This window comes from Sphaeramia orbicularis, chromosome 17 (assembly GCF_902148855.1).
Source record: "Sphaeramia orbicularis chromosome 17, fSphaOr1.1, whole genome shotgun sequence".
NCBI classification, from domain to species: domain Eukaryota; kingdom Metazoa; phylum Chordata; class Actinopteri; order Kurtiformes; family Apogonidae; genus Sphaeramia; species Sphaeramia orbicularis.
This window is the reverse complement of record NC_043973.1, coordinates 6262111-6282441: the sequence shown is the minus strand read 5'-3', so window position 1 is coordinate 6282441 and position 20331 is coordinate 6262111. Positions and strand designations below refer to the sequence as shown.

The 20331-nt window shown below is 37.8% G+C and overlaps 1 protein-coding gene across 1 annotated transcript in view; it reads left to right on the top strand.

Moving 5' to 3' along the window:
- LOC115436682 (receptor-type tyrosine-protein phosphatase N2-like) overlaps positions 1-20331 on the top strand; it is a 474948-nt gene that overhangs the window by 400095 nt on the left and 54522 nt on the right. Inside the window, 2 exon segments of the mRNA XM_030159587.1 lie at positions 16021-16168; positions 18401-18474. Of these exon segments, the coding sequence (XP_030015447.1) occupies positions 16021-16168; positions 18401-18474 (222 nt within the window).

The following is a 20331-nucleotide window of genomic DNA, read 5'->3' as shown; positions in this document are numbered from 1 at the left end:
ATCCTGGTTATAAGCATCAACCAGTTTCCCTAAAAGCCTATAGGTTTTGGATCAATGAAGAAAGTAAACTGTGAAGCATATAACATTATATCACTTTAGCTTTTATGGCTTATTTGTTCTGTTTGTTCTTTGTTTATCATCCACCAGGTCACTGGCCACCCATGTATGGGTTATGGTTTCATTTGATGTAGTCCATGTAGTTTTTTAGCCATGGGTTTGTATCAATACATGCATTTCCATGCATTGTCTAAGACATGCATTTTTGCCTAACCCTGAAAATTTAGATTATGGTTATGGTTCAATGCAAAGGGCAAATATTATAAAATATTTATTAAGCTTCCTGGTTGTAGCCCATCCACCAAATCAGCACAAGAGGCGTTTGACTTAATTTCACATTGCTTAATCAGCTGAGATGACTCTGACAAACCCAAAACAATTGTTTGTGCAGAAGTTCAGACTTCTCTGTCTCTTAATTTGAACCTGGGACCTTGGGAAATTAAAACACTTCCTGGAATTGTATTCTGGATGATTTTGCCAAAGAGACACTTTAGCCAGATGATGTGTTTGTATCAAACAACAGAGCTTCAGTGTGCACCAACGCACGGCTGCAAAGGGAATCATTGCAAATCTCTGGGGTAATTAGTATCTTTGTGCCTATTGAACACATCAAAAAGACTGCTCTGTCACATCTTGCCAGCAGCTTCATAATGCATGGAGAGAGAGAGAGAGAGAGAGAGAGAGAGGGAGAGAGAGAGAGAGAAAGAAAGCGGGGTTGGGGGATGGGATAAGGAGCGGGCGGTGTAGTTGTAGGTGGTAGGAGAGAACAGCTCTATATCGCAATTACGACGGCGCATGATGGAATACGAGGGTAAGAAGGCTGCTTATAGAAACTGTGGGTGTAATGAGATGTACGGAAACAAAAAGACTTGGGGATTGAGATGAGAGAGAGGCACAGAGACATGAGAGGAGAAAGGAGGAGTGCACAGGGGGAAATGGATGAAATGCACAAATGTGGAGGAGACAGATATCCCGAAACCAAAGAGAGGAAAAAAATGTGGCAGTGGTTTTTAAAGAGAAAGGTTTATTGGGGCAGATGATTGACATGTTTTATGTTAAAAGCAGAGGCAGAAAAACATCAACAAAGGTAAAATAAACCTTCAGTTGTTGCAGGCAAGAATATTACATGTGCGGTACTACTTGTTGTTGGAGCAGAACATGCAAGGAGGTTGAGGAAGATGTTGTTCGTACAATCTGGTGAATATGATCAAGTTGTGATGAACATAATTTTCTGAAGTGCTTGACCAGTATGCTACTATTTGTATAAACTGTCTTTTTTTAATTTGTCTTTATAGTGCCAGGTAATTTTTAGGCCTCAGAGATGAAGGTGGTAGAACCCAACAGTATGATGGTATGTGATGGAATGTGACCGAGGATTATTATACAGAGAACAAATATGTGCATAATAGTGGACAATTTGTTTTGGCATAGCCTAACAACAGCACATGGTGGGTGTAGATTTAATACACTGTTGTATTACCTTGGTCAAATAGCTATGCAGGAAATGGATTTCAACATTTAGAAATCTGCATTGAACTTAGCAGTGTGCAAGAACTAATTAAATCAGTGTTTATATAATTTCTGTGGACAGGTTTGCAAAAAATTGTCTTTTTTGTGAATCAAGCTATTAAAGTCCTCTGAAAATTATTTTTCCCCCCACTAAACCTAGATATTAGGCCTGTAACGGTACACATACCAAACCGAACCGTTTCGGTACGCACCTGTTCAGTTTGGTACACAGCTGTACCGAAACGGCACAGTATGTTGAGAAAAAGAAAAAGGAACGAAAGACGCCGTTCGATGTGGAACTTTAAATCCGTGCTAGTTCCACACAAACATATTGAAGGAGTGCATATTGAAGAAATACGAAATAGCAGCTGCCATAAGGTTAAAAAAAACAACAAATATGTCAGCCTGAAAGGAAGAGATTGACAACCCTCTGCCATCATTACGGTCCCCTTTTTGGGCTCACTTCGGGTTCAGGTGAAAGACAACAACGAGGAAAGAGATGTTGATAAGACGAACGTTGTTTACCACCTATGCACAGTAGTTCTCAAACACAATAGTTCCTGCCCCCCCCAACAAAAAAACCCCAAAAACATCCCCTCCTCTGTGTTTTTCACAAATCGCACCCTTCACACACACACAAATACACAAAGTGGCCATTTTGTTGTACTTATTGTATTTTCTATTTGATTTATAACTGAAGAATTATATTACTCCTGTTTTTCTATATTCTATTGTCTCCAAAAATTAGGGGAAAATTTTTCAAAAATTCCTAATAAATGCATTAAAGACATTTTGAAGGGTTTCCTTTCTTCCCGTACTGAACAAAAAAAAAAAAATAACTGTGGCTTTCAAAACCGAAAACATACCGAACTGAAAATTTTATGTACTGTTACAGGCCTACTAGATATAATAAAAATATTAAATATTGCATCCTTTGTTCCAACTAGTCAAACAAGTTAACTTCCCCTTTGTTCCAGATTGACCTTTAGGTTCATTTTTCTGTCAGGTCCACTTTTCTTTTTGGCAATTTACCTTGTGTAATACATAATGCATCTTTATTTTTAATGTAAACCTTTTAAGCCCTTTTTGTGCTAATGAAGAAGGTTGGTTTAGCTGTTCTGTGTTTGTTTGCTTCTTTTGTATACATGGGAAAAAAATGCAATCATTTCAATCATTTTCAATTGTTTATTACGTATGATACAATGTTTGTATTGCTCAATTTCTGCAAAACTCCAAATGAACAAAGTTTGAAAATAAATAAATAAATAAATTAATTAATTAATTAAATAAATTAAATAAATTAAAATAAAAATATTGCAACATTGGTTTTGCCCAATATCAAATAGAAGAATTTTGTATATTAACTTACGTTTGGACATAATGCTTCAAATTAGTTTTTTATATTGTTTTTGGCATATCAGTTATAACTGAAGGACATCACATCACATTTGTAGAATAAAGCCAACAAATTAGAATCTATTTGTAGATGCACAAGGTCACCTTGCTTCTGTGCTATATTAAACAATTCTCTTGCAAGAAAAAGTACTTTGGAACTTAAATTCAACCTTAGAGATCAGCCACATTCATAGGACACATTGATGAATCCTGCATTTTTGACAATTCTCAGCTGTGGATTTGTACCTATGAAACCCTTCCAAAAAGTTCAACTTTATGACTGTGCTGACGAGGAGTTGATGGCATATCTAATTTAAGCAGTTCACAGCACACTCACCATCACAGGAAGTAATGATGTGATTATTTGACAATGTTTTGTTTTAGTTTAGTTTTTTAACAAATTACTGCATTTGAAGGGAAAGGCAAATGCAGCTCAGCGATCCCATAGTGTGTGTTGAAAGTAGCTCAGCACTGTGGACATCTCCGCAGGCTATCTCCCAGTCTGACAACAGAAACATTTGACAGCAATGGTAAGTTACATAATGCTTCCACAGAAAAGCACAAGTCTCTAAAATGTCAAAGAAAGAAAAAAAATCCATTTTTCATTTTCTTCTGCCTTTGGAACATTTGAAAAAGCACAAAGGTCGCATTCCTAGCCCACAGAAGAGCACGTTAACCTTCAACTGCATTTTAAAGATTAGAGAGAAGCAGGCCTTCATGCTGAAACTTCTATATCTAAACGGCCACCTTTTTCTCTGCCATCTCTCTTTTTTCTTTTGTCTTCATTGTTGACCCTTCTTACATCAAGATTTCTTGCCCCACTTGATTTCTCATTGTCGCTATATTTCTACTCAGCCCCACCCTCAGCTTGTCGCTTGTCACATGCTTGGAGTGTTGTTTTCTGTTGATGGGGTTAATATTAAAGACTTCTAAGCACTTCTAAAAACAACTTTGTAGAGGTTTGAAAAATCTTCCATCTTAGAGTTATGGGGAAGGGGTTGTGGAAAAGGAAGTCAGGGTGGACACATAAACAAAAATTACCTATTTACGTATTTCAAACTTCTTAAGATTTACTTTAAATTGATGTTGTAAGGGTATCCCAGGCATTGAAAACAGAGCCCAGGGTACATTGACCAAGCACCATTATGAGACGACTTGATAGTGTGAATGGCCTCAAATTTTTGGTCAATTTTACAATTTTGTTTTTTCAACCTTCCTAGTGTATCTTTGCATTTGTGTTTTTGAACTATTTTCCAGATCTTTATTCCTATATGCCATCGTTTTCTTTCCATCACTGCCTATATTTCTGTTTTGCAGCCCAAGCTGTCAGTTTTTCCACAACAAGAAGTTTACACCTACAACAGACTAATATCAGATTCACATCCACACATCCAGACTAAAAGACAGCTTCTTTCCAAGAACCATCACAATACTGAACACAAACTTAAAACATACACCTCAGACCTGGCACACACCTTAAAGGTGCAATCATTGTGGTTGCTACGATGTGCAATGAACATGAACAGTATGATGTTTGCACTTAACTGCTGCTACTTTTTATTATTGTTATTGTTATTTATTGATGCACAAGTGAATGAATGAGTAGTGTGTGTGTGCGTGTGTGTGTGTGTGTGTGTGTGCGTGTGTGTGTGTATGTGTGTGTGTGTGTGTGTGTGTGTGTGTGTGTGGGTGTGATACATAGTGTTATATTTAAGCTTAGCAATTTCATTGCACTGACCGGTGCAATAACAATGAAGCTTTCTGATTCAGATTCTGACATTATGACTTTGACTGGAGACTGAACAGAGACTTTCATGACATGGACCTGTGAGCCAGTTGACATGTTTGGTAGAAACTCAGAGCTGAAGACATTTTTTGTCATGCAGAGACAAATCCATCAGACTGCAATAGAATAGAATGCCTTTATTGTCATTATACATATGTACAATGAAATTATAAGAGACAACTCTCTGGTGGTGCATAGTGCAAAAGTTTAAAGAAGAAAAGAAGGGTAGATATATATACAGAATAAAAACAGGCATGTCACCAACCAAGAAAAACGTAGAGCTAAGTAAGTATTGCACTTTGACCCTGGCTGAACACCATGACATATGTTAAATATATGTCCTTTGTGAGACATTGTCATTGCAGTGTGTTCAGTACCCGTATTGCACTTGGATAAAATGTACTGCTAGTACGTGCAAGTGCACTACCACTGTGGAAAAGCAAATATTTCATCTAATGTGAGGCAAATGCAGAGTGATTAATAAAATTCAGAGGCAACCCACCCCCCAAAATAAAATAAAACATTAACATTGCTGATGAGTTGCAGCCTCCTTACTCCCACCTCCATAACATTAATTGTCTCTTGTAAAGCCAAGGCATATTCATCGTCATCATCCACCCACTGATTTTAATTTGAGAAGAAACAGCTTGCACAATCTTATCTAAGTTAATATATTAGTTGGTCCCTTGTGACAAGGACCAAACGAACCTCTAGCCACCCCACATCCTTTCTCTGCTTGTGTCTTAAGAGGATTAGTTGAGTCTATGTATAAAGCACATTATCTTCTCTTTTGTTACTAGCCAAGTAAGTGTTATAGATTAGACTGCTTCCAGAGCCTCCATTGAGATTGCCTCTAAGGGGAATTTGTTGTGGTGATGGCATTTGTAGCACACCAGCAGGCCAGCAGGCTTTAGGAAATGTATGGTTGAGATACGGTAATATAGTTAAGTGAAGATGGGTATCAACTTTTTGTCATTTAATTGTTTAGTCGATAGACATAATGTAATTGGCAATTCAGTTTACTGTCCTTCATATATGAAAGTGGAAGACACGTTGGTTGCAGATTGTCAAGACATTTCAATTTGTGGAATATTTAGTGGCACATTTTGGTAGATTTTTTGAGTACTGGAAAGACAAAAGACACATTTAGTAGACAGATTGCAATGGTACTTTTCTTTTGTTTTAACTGAATAATTAGTAATTCATTCATTCATTATCTGAACCTGCTTTATCCTCACTAGGGTCACGGGGGTCGCTTGGAGCCTATCCCAGCTACTTAAGGGCGAAGGCGGGGTGCACCCTGGACATTTCGCCAGTTAATCACAGGGCTGACATATAGAGACAAACAATCACTCTCACATTCACACCTATGGGCAATTTTAGATTAACCAATTAACCTATCAGTGCATGTCTTTGGATGGTGGGAGGAAGCCGGAGTACTCGGAGAGAACCCACGCAGACATGGGGAGAACATGCAAACTCCACACAGAAAGGTCCCACCACCCGTCGACTGGTGTTGGAATCGAACCCAGGACCTTCTTGCTGTGAGGCACGAGTGCTATCCACTGCAACACCATGGAGTTTGCATGTTCTCCCTGGGTTTGCATGGGTTCTCTCCGGGTACTCCGGCTTCCTCACACCATCCAAAGACATGCACCAGTAGGTTAATTGGTTAAGCTAAATTGCCTGTAGGTGTGAATGTGACAGTGATGTTTGTCTCTATATTGTCAGCCCTGCGATGAACTGGCGACATGTTTAGGTTGAACCCTGCCTTCATCCATAGGTAGCTGGGATAGGCACCAGCACCCCCACAGCCCTCTTGAGGATAAAACAGTTCAGAAAATGAATGAATGAATGAATGTCTGAGTAGGTTCTCATTTGCCCAAGTCATCATTCTCCTTGGTAGTTCTCCTCGGTTCAACTGGACTGGTTTAGCTCTTTTGAAAATGTTTCATCTCTCATCCAGGAATCTTCTTCAGTTCTGCTCAAGTTCCTGTACCAGTTGTGGGGTGTCCGTCCCAAACTGCTTTGTAAGATGTCTGTGTAGGTTCTCATTTGCCCAGGTCATCATTCCTCTTGGTAGTTCTCAGTTCAGCTGGACTGCTTTAGCTCTTTTGAAAATGTTTCATCTCGTCCAGTTGAACCGAGAAGATCTACCAAGAAGAATGAATGGATAGTAACAATTAAGCATGTCCTTATTAAGAGTCAACTGTCTTTTGCTCCTGTTGGATGTATGGTGAGAGCAGTTAGTTATTTGAAATCAATAAATATGATTGCAATGCGATTATAAACAATAGGATGAAACCCAGCTCAAACTCAATAATGATAAGAATAATAAGGATCTTTTAAGAATTTACAAGGGCTGTATCTATGAACTAAGGGGTAGTGCAGGGCACTTAACATAAAAAGATTTCCACAAAATCTTAATTTGGAGCATGACCCCTCAAATGACAGATGTTTTTGCTGTTGTTGGTGTCTTTGAAAACCAATACTTCATACAAAATTATATTCCTGTGGCTCATACTGTAGTGTGACACTTTTCTTTTTGCACCAGCAGAGTAACTGTATCTTAGTGCAAATTTTCCCCTTCAGTGTCATGTCAATCCAAAATGGCCACCACATTACGTCACCTCCCTTGTGGCTTCCCATCTTTTTTGTGCTGCTGCTGCTGCTGTTGTTTCTTCCAGGTGCTTAGATGGTGTGTTAGAGCCACAGTGGTGTCTCCGGCAAAGCCTTATTGCATAGCAGGTTTTTATTGAGCATCTTTTGGCAGCTGTAAGCCCCCTGTAGTAAGGGGATTATTCAGTGTTTGGTCGACACATGGTGATCTCAGCACCTCCTGATTGGATTGCAATAATCCCTTTACACAGCCACAAAACCCTATTACTCTGGCATTAGAGAGTGAGAAAGAAGGTTGGGGGTAGAAGGTGCTGGTACGGGTATCTGATGTACAACTGTTTGTGTTTAAAATTCAATTTCTAGATGAAGCATCTATTTGTGGACATATTTTCATGGTTTGTGAACATGTTTGTTTGTGCTTGTCTTGTTTTTCTGTCTTTTATGAGCAAACTTTTAGAACATAAGTGTTTTAAAAATATAATTGCATCTGCTTGCTTCTCTTGTATGTTAGTCTTTTCTGTATATGTGAGTGTGTGTGATGACTGTGTATTTGCCTATGATGTCTATAAAATCCTGCATGAGTGTATTATCCTTTATATCTGTGTATGTGGACTTTTATGTTGTTTTCTCTTTGTGTGTGTGTGTGTGTGTGTGTGTGTGTGTGTGTGTGTGTGTGTGTGTGTGTTGAACATTTCAGACCACCTGTTGATAAGCGTCTTTATGCAGGTGGAGGGTCACAGCTCAAAGCCTCCTGTTACATCACTGCTGCTTTTAGTGGCTCAGCAGTGAATGTAATACAGGACAGATAGTACAGCAGGGAAGGACTGCTGTTACTGTATATGAAATGGAAATGTTCAGATCAGATATGAACATTTGGTGACTGATCACCAGTGGCCAGCTCTAAGCATGTCTCTCCACACCTTTACTTTACAAGGGACTTATTTACTTACTTCATTTACTTACTTTACTTACCTATACTGAGGCCATCAGCTGAATAGGCAGTTCTTAATATTAATTAAGTTAGTTAATTAGTTAATATTCAACACTTAATGGAGTTAATATTTCGATTTAATGTTTTTGGGGGGGGTCAAAAAGATTACAAAAAACACCATCTAATGACTAGTTGTTGTTGTTTGTTTTTTTTTTAAAGTGTGCTCAAACACATGCTATATAGATGCTTATAAAGTGCTCTTGCATGAAGTGCTTTCTTTCAGCAATATAAATAGCCCAGGATACAATCCATGAATTTGTTTGAGGTGCCTGAACAAAAGTAAAACAAAGGAAACAGCTCAACATTGCTGCGGTTTTAGCCAGTTACTGTCATGACTGAATAAAAGACTGAACTCATACGCAAGGTGCTGAAGGGAGAAAATGGGTTTATTAACATAAAACAATACATGAGAACAAGACAAAATCTGGGTTTGAAAACATCAGAATCCATGGGAAGACAGGATCAGGACAGTGAGAGTCCGGGTTATGGCTCTCAAGTGAAATGGGATGATCATCTATGGAGGTATGAAGCAGTGACAGCAGCAGCAATGATCTGGCACTGTACCAGAGCAGAGGAGCTGTTTATATGGGCTCCTAATGGAGATCTGCTCCAGGTGTGCCAGGTGCCAGCAGGTGAAGTTGATCATGAGTCTGAGGGAGGGGTCTATGGCAACGCAGGAGTGCACCATGACAGTCACTATTTGTTCAATAGCTTTGCTCTCAACTCTTGTATGAATTACCTAAGACTACAATGCAAGAAGCTGTCGAGGTAAAATTAGCATGTACGACGTTCTAAGTTTGCAGCAAGAGCTAATTTTAGCAGCTGGTTAGCAAGTTGGTCCGAACAGAAATATATACATTATGATACTGACAGAGCTGACAGAAAAGTTACATCCAGCCTAATAAATAGCCTTGTTTCAGAAGTCAAATGGTACATATATGACACCTCCTATGAGGTTCATGAGCACACTGGTCTTCTCTGTTGCTCTGTCCAGAAATCAGCACCCATTATGGTGTTCAATCATGCTCCTCAACACCTGGTAAATGTACCCCCAAAAAAATGACACCGTCAAAGACACAGACTTACAGAATGAACTCCAGAAATTTAACTCTTTCACTCTTTTTTACCTAACTCCAGATTATTTTACTCCACAAATTTGCTGTGCACTACTATTACTACTACTACTACTACTACTACTACTAATAATAATAATAATAATAATAATAATAATAATGATAATAATAATAATAATAATAATAATGATAAATAATAATAAAACAGTTTTATGTGATTTGAAGCATTTATAACTTTAATTTGGCTTTGCGTCACCCCTTCCAACCCCCACTGGGGCTCCTATCCTGGTCCCCACCATTCTCCACCCCCCCACCCCCAAATCCCATCCTTTTTTTTTTTTTTTTTTTTTTGGGATCCACCACTGGACCAGATCACTCAGGATGTATGTTGGTGCCAGCCCTGAACAGGGCAAGTGTGTATGTATATTTCCACTAATGCAAGAAGCAGTTGTGAAACCTGCTGAGTCTGTTAAGCCTTTTAATAAACATCCACATAAAAGGATAGAGGTAGTTCAGTGTGTATACAGTTCGTGCACAAAAATGGTCACATATCTGTGTTTGATCAGGGCACTTTTCTATTATCTACCACCAACCTGACGTCTGGCTGGCAATGCCATCTTCCATTTTTAACAAACTCCTCTCATTTTAGCAGAAAGTCATTAGGTCTTTTTTGGAAACTAATTCTGATTAAGATCAGCCCCATTTATAACTGCCACCATAAATCATCACCACAGCCATTTAAAGAATCACACCAGCTCATTTTATTCCCTCATCCATTATGAACCATCGTGCAGTCCATATTTCCCATGACTGGGCTGTTGCTTTCCAAGGCTGCTATGAGAAACAAGGCTATACTGGTTAGCCTCATCACAATGTACACAATCCCTGCTGTGATCTCTCATGTATTGCCAGTTATTCAAAGTCACATTTCCTTAAGTAATAATAATGTATGATAGGTAATGACATGAATGTAACTGGTTATTTGAAAGAAGCAGAGTAGATGAGCCTGATATGGTAAGATTAAGGGTTGAAGGTGAACTTACTTTATTATCCCCGAAGAGGGATTTTTACCCATCCTTATACACACACAGTAGCATTAACATTAGTAATTAGCATCAGCACACATTAGGAGCAAAGAACTGTCATTGGTGACCGACTCCAGATCTTCATCAGGACTATGGGTCTGGTTGAGAGACTTGAATCTGGAACCTTCTAGCTGTGAGGTGGAAGTGCTAACCACTAGTGGTTATTGACGATGTTGTGTGTCTCATGAGATTGCTTCCTAATAAAATGACAGACAAATGTATATGTATGTATATGCGGGTACCTACACTGTAACAAATTTCCTGTAGAATTTATAGTAAATACCAAGCTAAAAAGTTGCCAGTAAAGTCCTGTAAAATTGTTTGCTAAATACTCTAAAAATAATTACGGTATGTTACTGGATACTTTGTACAGGGTTTTGCTGTATATAAATTACAGCAACTTATTCAAGAACAAAAAGTCAGCAGACTTTTTTAATATTGATATGATGATAGTAAAAGAACTTATAAACTATGTTGTTAAACCACATACATTTGTAACCAGTCCTTTCTTCTGGGCACCTTCCCAAGAGAAATGAAAACTGCAAAAGTAGTTCCTGTTCACAAAAATGGAAATAGCCATATGTTTAATAACTATAGACCCATCTCACTTCTGCCATAATTCTCAAAAATACTGGAAAAGTTATTTGTTATCAGGCTTGATAATTTTGTTGATAAATATAATTTACTAAGTAATCATCAGTATGGTTTTCAATCAAATAGATCCACTACTATGGCAGTCATGGCTCTTGTAGAAGATATAGCTACACCTATAGACAATAGAGAATATACATCGGGTGTTTTTACCAATCTAAGCAAGGCCTTTGACACCATTGGTCATACTAGGCTTTTAAAAAAGAAGAAAGGGTTTGGTGACAGGGGCCCTAGATACGCCTGGCTGGAAAGTTACCTCTGTAACAGATACCAATATGTACACATGATCAATGTGGATTCAGTTAAAAAATAAATCACACATAGAGTTCCACAAGGCTCTGTATTGGGTCCCAGATTGTTTATAATGTATATTAATGACATCTGTGAGGTTTTGAAAAAATTTAAATGTATATTATATATGCTGATGATATCAGCCTCTACTGCTCGGGGCAGGACCTGTAGCAGCTCATAGTCATGATACAAAATGAGCTCATAGCATTGAAAAAATGGTTTGGTATCAACAAACTTTCAGTGAATCTGAGTAAAACAAAATATATTGTTTTTGGAAATGGAAAGATTAGTAATCAAATTAAAATCATTATTAATGACATAGAAATTGAAAGAGTGTTTGTTAGTAAGTTTTTAGGTGTTACCATTGATGGTAAACTTGATTGGAAGTCGTATATACATATGTTAAAGACAAAATAAGTGAAAACCATAACCATAATCGGTAAAATGAGAACTATTCTTGATAAATATTCACTTCTTATACTATCTAATTCTATCATTCTACCATACAGAAATCATGGTGTAGAAATATGGGGAAATAATTACTATTCAAATATTCATCCTGTCTTTTTACTTCCAAAAAGGCCAATAAGAATTATTACTAATGCAAGTTTTTATGCACCAACAAACTCTATTTTTACAGAGTTTAACGTACTGAAGGTACATGATCTTGCTGACCTTAATACAGCGGTAATGATGTACAAGGCATACAATGATCTTCTCCCTCCTTACATTCAGGAGAAGTTTGAATGTAAGAAAAGTCAGTATAGCCTCAGAGGAACCAGCATTTTTAAGAAACTTTAGGCAAAAACAAATAAAAAAAAAGTAGATATATTTCTGTTAGAGGGGTTAATCTTTGGAATGGCCTGGAAGATTGATTAAACAGTTGAAAACAATTAAAAGTTTCAAAAATATGTACAAATTAACTATTATTCAAAAATATAGAGCTCAGGATTGACTAAAGAAAATACTTGTTTAAAAGACAAGGATTAATATCGGTAGTTGAGATAAGGACATGACTAACCTGAAAAAAAATTAAATATGTATTCTCTTCTGTTGTATATTTAGTAATGATTACATTGATTTTTTGTTGTTTGTTTTCTTGTGGAAACATTGTGTTAATTGTAAATAGGGTTAGGCACAATAAGTCTTTACTTCAGCCTAAACCCTTTTGGCCACATTGTATATTGAACAATGGATATGTTGTAAAAAAAAAAAAAGTTTGGGAAGGAATGCTTCTCGGACCAAAAAAGAGTTTGTTCGAGGTGCTCTTTGGAAAAAGGGATTCAAAAAGTATTTATCACACTGGAAGAAAAATCCAAGGCACTCTCTTTAAACATTAAAATTCCTTTATTACCATGACATGGTTATATCTAGACCTAAAAAACACTTCAACGCATTTCAGCTTCAAGCCTTCATCAGGAAGTCAAACAGGAGCCTGAAAAACTGTAGGTTCCTATATAGTAGGGTCTAACCAATAGGAACCTGCCAGCTGGGAATGAAGGTAATGGCCTGCAGAGGGTGTCCACATGTAAACAGCCAGCAGATGGTGTCACTGCAGGTCAAATAGAAATATTTACAAATATACATAGATAAAAAACAGTGCAAAATTTACACATTCCTGTTAAATTAAGATTAAACCAGTGTAAAGTCTTTAAAACAAGAAACAAGTAAAACATTACAAGAAAACAAAAAAGTCCAACTCTTCATTCAGTCCAGGGGGTACAGTGGCTTGGAGTTTAAAAATCCAGAAAGCTTCCCGTTGGTTCAGTGTCTTTTGCTTGTCCCGCTTTGTTAAGGAGGATGGAATATGGTCGATGCCAGTAGCTTGTAATGTGGCTGGGTTGCTGTTGTGGAGTTCCAGGTAGTGTTTTGCCATCGGGTAGTTTATGTTTCCAGTTCTTATTGCATATTTGTGTTCTGACTGTCTGTCCTGTAATTGTGTTTTTGTCCTGCCAATGAACACTTTGCAGGTCGGATATTCCAGTCTGTAGATGATGAATGTTGTTTTACAGTTAATAAAATTATTGATTGTGTATTGTTTTTGTGATGTACAGTCCATGAAAGTTTTAGTCTGTATGACATTTGTACAGTGATTGCAGTGGCCGCATTTGTAACTACCTCGAGGTTTCTAACCCAGCCATGATGGTGGAGTGCTGGGTTGGAGATGGCTGTGGACCAGTTTGTCCTGCAATGTAAGGACATCTCCTAAAGGTGATGAGTGGAGGCTGTGGAAATATCCATCTGAGTTGTTCGTCGCTCTGAATGATGTCCCAGTTTTTATTGATTATTCTTTTCACCTGGTCCGCTTCAGTACTGTATGTGGTGACAAATACTGTTCTGTTTTGTGTTTGCTTAGGGGGATCCCTTTCTAGTAAAGTCTGGCTGTCCAGATGTTTAGCTCTTGTGTAAGCTTCTTGTAATGTGGCCTTCTTGTAGCCCCTTGCCTGAAACCGTGTAAACATCTCTCCTGATTTACTCACAAAATCAGCATCTTGGTCGCAGATTCTCCGCACCCTCTGAAACTGGCCATAATGGATGTGTTCTTTAAGCCATTTGGGATGAAAGCTATTGGCATGTAAAACAGTGTTCTATCAGTGGGTTTTCTGAAAATGGATGTGTGTAGCATCCCTAAATTGTCTTTATAAATAGTGAGGTCCAGGAAATTGATGCTATCTTTACTGTAGTCCAATGAAAATTTAATGTTTGGGTGAATGTTATTAAGGAAGACATGGAAAACTTTAAGTTCTGCCTCTGACCCTGACCAAAACAAGCATACATCATCAGTGTAGCGTCCCCACCAGATAATGTGCTTTAAAAAGATGTTCTTTTCCTGATTAAACACAAAATCCTCTTCCCATTTACCTAGGTAAAGTCCTGCATAAGATGGGGAATAGCAAGCACTCATCGCACATCCTTTTGTCTGTCTGAAAACCTTATCCAGAAAAATGAATATATTGTTGTTCAAAGTCCATTCTGTAAGGGTTAATAGAAAATCATTAGGTGGCATTTCAGACTCAGGGTGGTTTTTTAGGTAATGTTTAAGTGCTTCTAGCTCTTGTGTATGTTCTATGGTTGTATATAGTGATTCAACATCCAAAGTAGCTTTTTTTAGTGTAGAAATTACAGAAATTTGTTACAGTGCACTTTTTAATGGTACACCAATTAAAACCTTTTTTCTTGTTTTTGTTTTTTAAACATGAATAACCCTAACCCTACACCATGGTAATGGAACATATGGCTAGGATTAATATAGTGTGAGGCTAAAATGGCAGGTGGCCTTTTCCATCTGAATCTAGAAAAATGAATTCACAACAAAATGGATTGGACCATATTTCTGTTAAAAATGTTATCTCTTCCTCTACCTACACTACCGGTCAAAAGTTTTAGAACACCCCAATTTTTCCAGTTTTGTACTGAAATTCAAGCAGTTCAAGTCCAATCAACAGCTTGAAATGGTACAAAGGTAAGCAGTGAACTGCCAGAGGTAAAAAAAAAAAAAAAAAAAGGTAAGGTTAAACAAAACTGAAAAATAATGTACATTTCAGAATTATACAAAAAGGCGAACAAGAAATGGGTTAACAACTTAAGACAGTTCTGCAGCAATGGAGGTTGATCAAGCCTCAAAAGTTGGTGCTACCAGGTGTTGGGGCTACAGGAGTAGTGTTGGAACACACTTTGGTACCATACCATTGTGAGCATTATTTGAACAGTATTGTACTGTAGAAAGTAGTGTGTTACTATAAAAATGGAAAAGAGGAAAAGGCAATTAACGATAGAAGAGAGACAGACCATCATAACACTTAAAAATGTAGGTCTTTCCTACAGAGAAATTGCCAAGAAAGTGAAGGTGTCCAGTTTCCTTCACCATCAAAGGGCACTCAGAAACTGGGGGAAATGCTGACAAGAGGAGGTCTGGCAGATGCAAAGACACAACAGAATCAGAAGACAAGTTTCTGAGACTCAACAGCTTGCGTGAATGGTGACTCGCAGGACAACAGCTTCAAGCACAGCTCAATAGTGGTCATAGTAAGCAAGTCTCAGTTTCAACTGTGAAGAGAGGCACACATAGACATGATGACATCAGCTGGATCAATCTCAAAATAAGCTACAATATGTGCAAAGGGCTGAGTTTGTTGTGCCTGGCACCACTTGTTAAGTCTGTAATGGTCAATGTACATGTAAGTGTAATATTTCTAAAAATCTGGTGCTTCATGTGAGTTGGGGTTTACATCTAAAGTCCTCTACAATAAAGATAACACATGCTACACCAATGGAATTAAATAGTATAAACGTCCTGCGTTAATGTTACTGGTGTCCTGCTTTAGATGAGCAATGATATAACTACAGTGGTGGGGTAAAGGTAAAACCTACTGACAAAGAATATGCATGTTGGACACAGGGACAAAAACTTTTAGAGAGCAAGTATTAAGTTCATTGGGAATCACAAAACACTGTTAAAGTAGTGGTACTATGTAGATGCCAATCTCCTTACCTGACAACAACAAATGTGTACAACATTTGCTCTCATGCTCTCCTTTTTTGTTTGTCTTCTTGTCTCTTCAGTCTTACATGGAGGATCACCTGAAGAATAAGGACCGACTGGAGAAAGAGTGGGAGGCTCTTTGTGCTTACCAAGCTGAACCCAATACTTCCATCATTGGCCTCAAGGATGGCAATGCCAAGAAGAATCGCTCTACTGGTGTTGTGGCATGTAAGCAGTTCCCATGCCTTCGGCAGTATCTCTGTGTTTCTTGGAGAAATAAAAGAAACATGGCTTCCAAGATTCAAAATGCTGTCTTGTATCTTCATCTAGATTTTGAAGACAGGTTAATGGATCGTCCAACACTGCTTCAGCCATCACAACATGGATTGAATTGAATTGTTCCCAGAGTAGTTTAGTTCACACCTCTCTAAACACTGAACTGCTCTAGGTCCCACTGAAAATGGAAGTAAATAAGCATCACCCAGAAAGAAAGCAAAATGTTTCAATGCTTAGAAGAGACATGTAAATGGAAGACAAAAAAAAAAAAGAAAACAACTAAGTTGAAACATTTGATTGAAACCAAAATTCAGCTGTTACCCCTCTGTTGTCCAAATGTGGTGGGATTACTCTTCACAACACTCCCCACATATCCAGTGCTTAGCCTCTATAATCAGAAACCAGAGCAGATGCAGAGAGCAGAAGGGTTGTAAATTAGTTTTCTATTAAAGCACTCCTGCATCGACCTCATCAATGATTAAAGTTTCTAAGCTTCTATGGAAATAGCCCATCTACAAAATTGCTCTCCCATTTTTTCCAATATGGTGAGGCTTAATGAAATCCATGTTGTCAAAGGGGAAGGTAGTTTGTCAGGAAAAAAAATGTACTTTTCTATTTGAGGGACCATCTTCTTTTAAAAGTGTAAACATATATATTTCCTCTACTGTTAGAGTCTTCAAAGGCTGCTCAGAGGAGTAAATTTGTTCCCTTACATTTTTTTTCAAGGAATTCAAATGAATACTGGAAGACAGATGTTTTTCTTTTAAAGCAGGTGTTTTATTCAGTGCATCATGAACCTGTGTGTTCAGTGAATTATTATTATTATTATTATTATTATTATTATTATTATTATTATTATTATTATTATTATTATTATTATTATTCGTTCATTTTCTGAACCCGCTTTATCCTCACTAGGGTCTCGGGGGTCGCTTGGAGCCTATCCCAGCTACATAGGGGTGAAGGCGGGGTCCACCCTGGACAAGTCGCCAGTTCATTGCAGGGCTATTATAATTATTATTATTATTATTAGTAGTAGTAGTAGTAGTAGTAGTAGTAGTAGTAGTATTAGTATTATTAATAAAGTTAATTTATACAGCACTTTTTGCAGACAGATTTCACAAATGTTTTGTATTGTATTGTATTTTATTGTAAATTCAGAAGTATAATACATAGGCAGTTCCCATCCAGATTCAACTGCAATTAAATGCTGCTCTTAAAAATTCATTGCACTTTGGCATTAGAATTATTACAGAGGTGCTGAAGGAGCCAGTTTTCACTCTCACGTCATTACCAGTTGGCACCTATTTTCAACCTGGGGCATTATTACATTAATTTTCAACATATTACAAAGGATACCAGAAAGAAGTCGATGTCAGTCCTTAGATATCAGAAATTCACCTCATATACAATGGTTTGTGTCCTGTTTCATACTGTTTTTGTTTTTGCTTCTTCTGTCATTGCATTTCTTATTTTACCCTGTCCCAATCCTTTTTCTAACTAACCAAGTTCATTTTATGCCTAACCAAACAAAACCATAATCAAGATATTTTGTAGACATGGACTGGACTGGTGCATAGGTTAAAAAAAGCTCTCTAAAGGAACCTTGTGAGTTGAAATGTAATGCACTGGCCAAGCATCAGTATAAGGACAAGTTGGGAGTGAGAATATGGACTAAAAACAGATATTTAAGGCCCAAATACATGTATTACACTTCATTTGAAAGCAAACATCTTTAACAAGTGTCTGAAATCCAACCTAAATTTCATTAGTTCAGACACGACTGAAAGTACCAGTTCAAGATATTGCAAAACATTCGATTTGGATGATACTTGGCTGAACCAGTGTGTGCATACTGATATTCTGAGTTAGTGGTGAATATTGCAGAAGTAAAAAGTGTTTTTCACAAACCAAAAGTTAGGGATCAAATAATCAAACAAAGAATATCAGGGGGTTTCTGAAACTTTTCACAAGTTACTACTCTGAGCTGAAAACACCCTTCAAAAACCAGAAAGGAACAAATTCTATACGTCATGGAAACACCAGAATGGGAAGACATATATCATGGCTACAGACAGAATTCTGCTTTGCCCACAACATCCTAATTAAAGCAAACAGCATATAAAGTGTCCATTAAGCACAAAGTAAGGAAGAATACACTGAATTCTTTCATTTGATTTCCAGATGATCACTCCAGAATCACCTTGAAGGTGGAGAACAGCCAAGCCAACTCTGATTACATCAATGCCAGCCCCATTGTAAGTACCTCCTCTGCATTTTAAGTCTGTGCTTCACACTGCAGCTATATCCAGCTTCCAGAGTCCCCACGGGGCATCACAGCAACAAAGGCAGCCTACCATTGTACAATATAAATTTTGATGCAATGCTTGCTTAGCTTCAGCGGCAGCCCAACACTGGTGTGTATATTTTGCACCATGAATATTAATGATTGTTATGCAGCAAACACCTCATTCGGGTATTTGCTCTGGGAAGGCGTGGGAAAGGACATGCATATGGCTCTTGGGTCGACTCTCATTTGTGAAAACAAAATTGATCTGGGGGGTCTTGGGAAATGATTGTTTTTGACCTTGGGTTATGCTAATTTGACACTAGTTTGTGTTTACTGTTATGGTGAGCTCGGTACAGCGCAGCATTAAACAGCAAAACAGCCAGTAGGGGAAGAAGAAAGAGGAAGAAATAGCCATGTGAATTCAGTAAGTGAGTCTATCAATTTTGAAACCAGTGTTGGAATAGTATAGGTCTACGTTTCCCTCAAGGCAGATACAATGATTTTCCATTAAAAGAAACGTTATGCATTTCAAATCTGGGCATAACACCAAAAAGTATATGTGTGTTATTATATGTGTGAGTGAGAAGGAAGCCAAATTATTCACAAAGTAGCAGCTTTGTCAAATGCCACCAACACGCAAATGCAAAAATGCTAAAAACACAAATACCTATGTTGTGTATCCACATATATTGTTAAAAATAGAGTGCAGACACACACAAAGACCAGAAAATCCATAGATTTTAAACATGAATTCACATTGGTAGATGTTGTCTTGCCCACATTCCTACCTGATTTCCCCACACACCTTATTAAAGAATGAATATGCAAATGGTATGGCATGCACTGAGGTTATTTAAGGAACCTCCTCTGCTGACAGTTTGATTTCCATCACCCACACTCTGACAGAGGAGAGGAGAGGAGAGGAGAGGAGAGGAGAGGAGAGGAGAGGAGAGGAGAGGAGAGGAGAGGAGAGGAGAGGAGAGACAATATCTGCAAAATATATTACTGCATTTTTTTAAGGTTATTGGACAAAATGTGTTAGTGCTGCTGCTCAGGGTCAGTTTATTGCTTTCAGAAAAAAATGTGGGTGGTATTTTCCTGTTCATATTAACACCAATAAAGATTCATTCATGAAATGAAAGCCTTTTAAAGACAGCATTTGCCATTTGCTAGGAAATTATCAGTGGTACCATCTTCTAAGGTCTGTCCCTATTCAACAATCTCTCCTGGGTGCCTACATGCAAACACCAAAGGACCACAACAGACATAATACTAATTAAAGCTGCAAGCAGCATTGGGCGGGACCTCGCACCGGGCGTTCCACCTCTTGCGCGATCCGCCTCCCGTGACCATCGACACCTCAAGCTTCACTCACACCTCTCCATCCCAATACCAGCTCCCACCCTTTTGTGTCTGTCCTTCTTACATCCCTGCAGAACACCAGCAACCCTCTGCTGAAACCACCATCACCTTTAAATGAGACTTTTATTTTGGAAACCCTACTGTGTGTATGTGCGTTTGTGTGTGTGTGTGTGTGTGTGTGTGAGAGAGACAGAATCAGTTTGAAAAATGAATTGAAATTGTATGAATAATTGAGCATAAAAGTGATGATTTACCACATTTAAGGCTATTATTTTGGAAAAACCCTATTGTGTGAGCATGTGTGTCTGTGAGAAAGAATAATGTTTAATGAAGAAACATTGCACAAACAGTTGAGCGTTTGGTCATAAAAATGAAAAGAAGTTATTTAATAGATATTATTTATTATTTTTAATAAGGCTTTTATTTTGAAAAAAAAACATCCTATGTGTGTACTTTTTCCTCT